Source organism: Acinonyx jubatus, chromosome A1, assembly GCF_027475565.1.
Source record: "Acinonyx jubatus isolate Ajub_Pintada_27869175 chromosome A1, VMU_Ajub_asm_v1.0, whole genome shotgun sequence".
Classification (NCBI taxonomy): Eukaryota; Metazoa; Chordata; class Mammalia; order Carnivora; family Felidae; genus Acinonyx; species Acinonyx jubatus.
In genome coordinates, this window is record NC_069380.1 from 202668609 (window position 1) to 202671785 (window position 3177).

General features: G+C 33.6%; 1 protein-coding gene and 1 pseudogene across 1 annotated transcript in view; one reads left to right on the forward strand and one right to left on the reverse strand.

Annotated features, from left to right (window-relative positions):
• Positions 1-3177, reverse strand: part of FBXO4 (F-box protein 4) — a 55916-nt gene continuing 52739 nt past the window's right edge. Inside the window, exon 6 of the mRNA XM_053201037.1 lies at positions 1-2043. Within this exon, the coding sequence (XP_053057012.1) occupies positions 1907-2043 (137 nt within the window). The 3' untranslated portion in view covers positions 1-1906. The remainder of the gene's footprint in view (positions 2044-3177) is intronic.
• Positions 2859-2994, forward strand: LOC106970890 (thymosin beta-4, Y-chromosomal-like; annotated as a pseudogene).

The following is a 3177-nucleotide window of genomic DNA, read 5'->3' on the forward strand; positions in this document are numbered from 1 at the left end:
ATTATTCATAATTATAGTGATCTGCACATAAACTCTTCATAATTATTTCAATCAATTTATTTCTGCTTTAATAAACTACAATAGCAATGAAAATGATGGAACAAAAACTATAAATGCTGGAAGAATAGAGTAAGACATGTTGTACCTATTTTAAGATCCATATTAAATGCACATAATCAAGGGGGGAGAAGAGGACACTAGATGATTTATGACCCTATGGAGTGGTCTTTTTAATAATAATCAAAGTGATCACTACTTCAGGAAGATTATCTAGCATATAAGATGCTAGTCATGCATACGATTATTATTAGGCAGAAACTTGTCTCTATACCTTCATTTTTACCAGGAGACATACTAGATTGAATAACTTTTTATTATCTAGTTTGCGTTTTTAAAAAATTATTACAAAAGCAGCATATATGCATTGTAGAAAATTAGAAAAAAATTATGAAATCAATCCTTCCTCACCAGAGACCACCACTACTAATTACCTTAATTCTGTATTTCCAGGTCTTTACAACACACCCACACACACACACACACACACACACACACACACACACTCCTTTGCAGTTTCACCTCAATATAAAATCATACTGCATATGTTTTTCCTCAACCTACTTTTTGCAGTAAATGACCTCTACTTTTCTTTCAGTACATTTTATCTCCTCTGATATTGAGACTATTTTCAAAAGTCCCCATTTGATCCCAAAATATCACATATAGGTGGTCTGTCCATTCAAATATCAAATGTAGAGTCAGTTGTATCTGGTTTTTATGTCCATTGGTTTCTCATAATCAACCACAATGTCTTTTTCACTATAGTAACTTTTTAAAGAATCCAGCCTAATTTATCTCCTACAGAACATCATTAATTTTTCTGGTTTCTTTGCTATGCTCTCATTTAACTTGTTTGCCTATATCCAACATTTCTTGTAAATTGCACATTCTATATGAGGCATAATAAATCCAACTTAAATATTGTTGCCTAGAATAATTAATAGGCAATGGTAACTTCATGTGACATTATATCAAAAGGCACATATTATTTTATGAACAAACACTAGGAATGCTGCAATTGATTGATTCTTATACCAAGTTATTTTTCCTCTCCACTGAACAGATAAGGTTTCCCCTTGCTATTAAAAAAGTAATGTGTGAGACTTTCCTTTAGCAATTAACTAAGTTTCCCATCAACCATTTACTTAATGATTTTTGACAGCAATTAATAATACTTCCCTTAATCTATAATATCATTTGGGTCTGTGAAATTATTTTTTTCCAATTCTATATTCCCTTCTATGTTTTATAACAAGCATTTTCTGTAAAACAGTCCATTTCCTCAAAAATTGTGATATTTGGTTACCCTCTCAGTGAGGATGTAAGCAACAGAATTCCAACAGACACCTGGTAAGAATATTTGTACCATACTTTTGCAATACAACTTGGTATTATCTAACCAAGTTGAAGATACATATGATCTATGACCCAGAATTTCCATTTTAGGTATAGCATTTCCCACTTTAGGTATTCTCCACTTAAAATCAGAAACTATTTCTATAAATTAGACTTTTAAAAAAATAACTGAAAGTCTATTTATCAATATTTTAAATAAGAAAAATTATAATATTTTATATATTAACTCAAAACCTCAACCAATTTCCTAAAACATAACTAATTCACAGTAAAATACATATATATATGTATATATGTATACATATATACGTGACAAGCTGTCATGTTATTATGTAAAATGACTGAAATGTTCATTAAATGATCAATATGGTTATTTCAAACAATTACTTTGTATACAGCAACAGCAACATGCTGTATTAGTCTGGGTTCTCTAGAGAAACCCAACTGATTGGATATTTATATATGATACGATTTATTGTAAGGAACTGGCTCACATGATTATGAAGACTGAGAAGTCCCAAGATCTGCCGTCGAGACCCAGGAATTTGCTGAAGACCCAGGAAGGAGCCAATGGTATAGTTCTAGTCCAAGTCCAAGTCTGAAGGCAGGAGAAGACCAATGTTCCAGCTGGAAGATAGGCAAAGAAAACAAATATTCCTTTACTAAGCCTTTTTTCATATTCAGACCATCAGTGAATTAGATGAAGTTCACCCATATTGCAGAGGGTGATCTGTTTAATTCACTCTATTTGAATGTTAATCTTATCCTGAAACAGCCTCACAGAATAATGTTTAACCAAATATCTGGGTATCCCATCCCAGTCAAGTTGACACATAAAATTAACCATCACACATGCCCTTTGTTGATTCTAACTGTTCCTTTCAAAACGTTAACACTTAACAATTCTACTTAGAATATAATTCAAGACTTCCCCTACAACCACCCCTCCCACACACAGAGAGCTTTCTTTAAAATCTAGTACTACATTTGAACATAAATACAAATTTTTCGTAAAAACATCAGCTGACAAGTGTTATTACAAAGACATTTATAATCTAAAGTTTGGATACCAAAATCCAAGAGGTTTTTCACCAGGGAAATATTAAAGAATGCCAGTACATACCCTAAAAGCATATAAACATAGGCCCCAGCATGCATGTGTAGGAGGATTAGCAGCAGTCTTATTTACAGTAACCAAAAACTGCAAACAACCTGAATGTCTACTTACAGTAGGATGAATGAGTTGTGAAATGTAAATACAATGAAACAGTGTAGCACTAAGAAAATGACATAGCCAAATGCTATAGTATGGATGGCATTGCAAACACTATATTAAACACAAGAAGTAGGATAAAAAGAATTCCAACAGGGCACTTGGCAGCAGCCACTGTGCAGATAGGACTCTGCTTGCTGGAAAGCATTGCTCTGCTTCCTTTGCAACCATGTCTGACAAACCCCATATGGCTGAGATGGAGAAATTCGATTAAGTCAAAATTGAAGAAGGGAGAAAAGCAAGAGAAAAATCCACTGTCTTCAAAAGAAACAACTGAACAGGAGAAGCAAGAGGGCAAATCATAATGAGGTGTGAGCCACCAATATGCACTGTACATTCCACAAGCGTTGCCTTCTTATTTTACTTCTTTTAGCTCTTTAATAATATAAGGTGCAAAGAGGTTGGATCAGATTTAAATGACTGATGCCCCTTTCCTCATCAAAGAATCAGAACTACTGAGGAGGAACACTGAGGCTGCCTCCTCCATC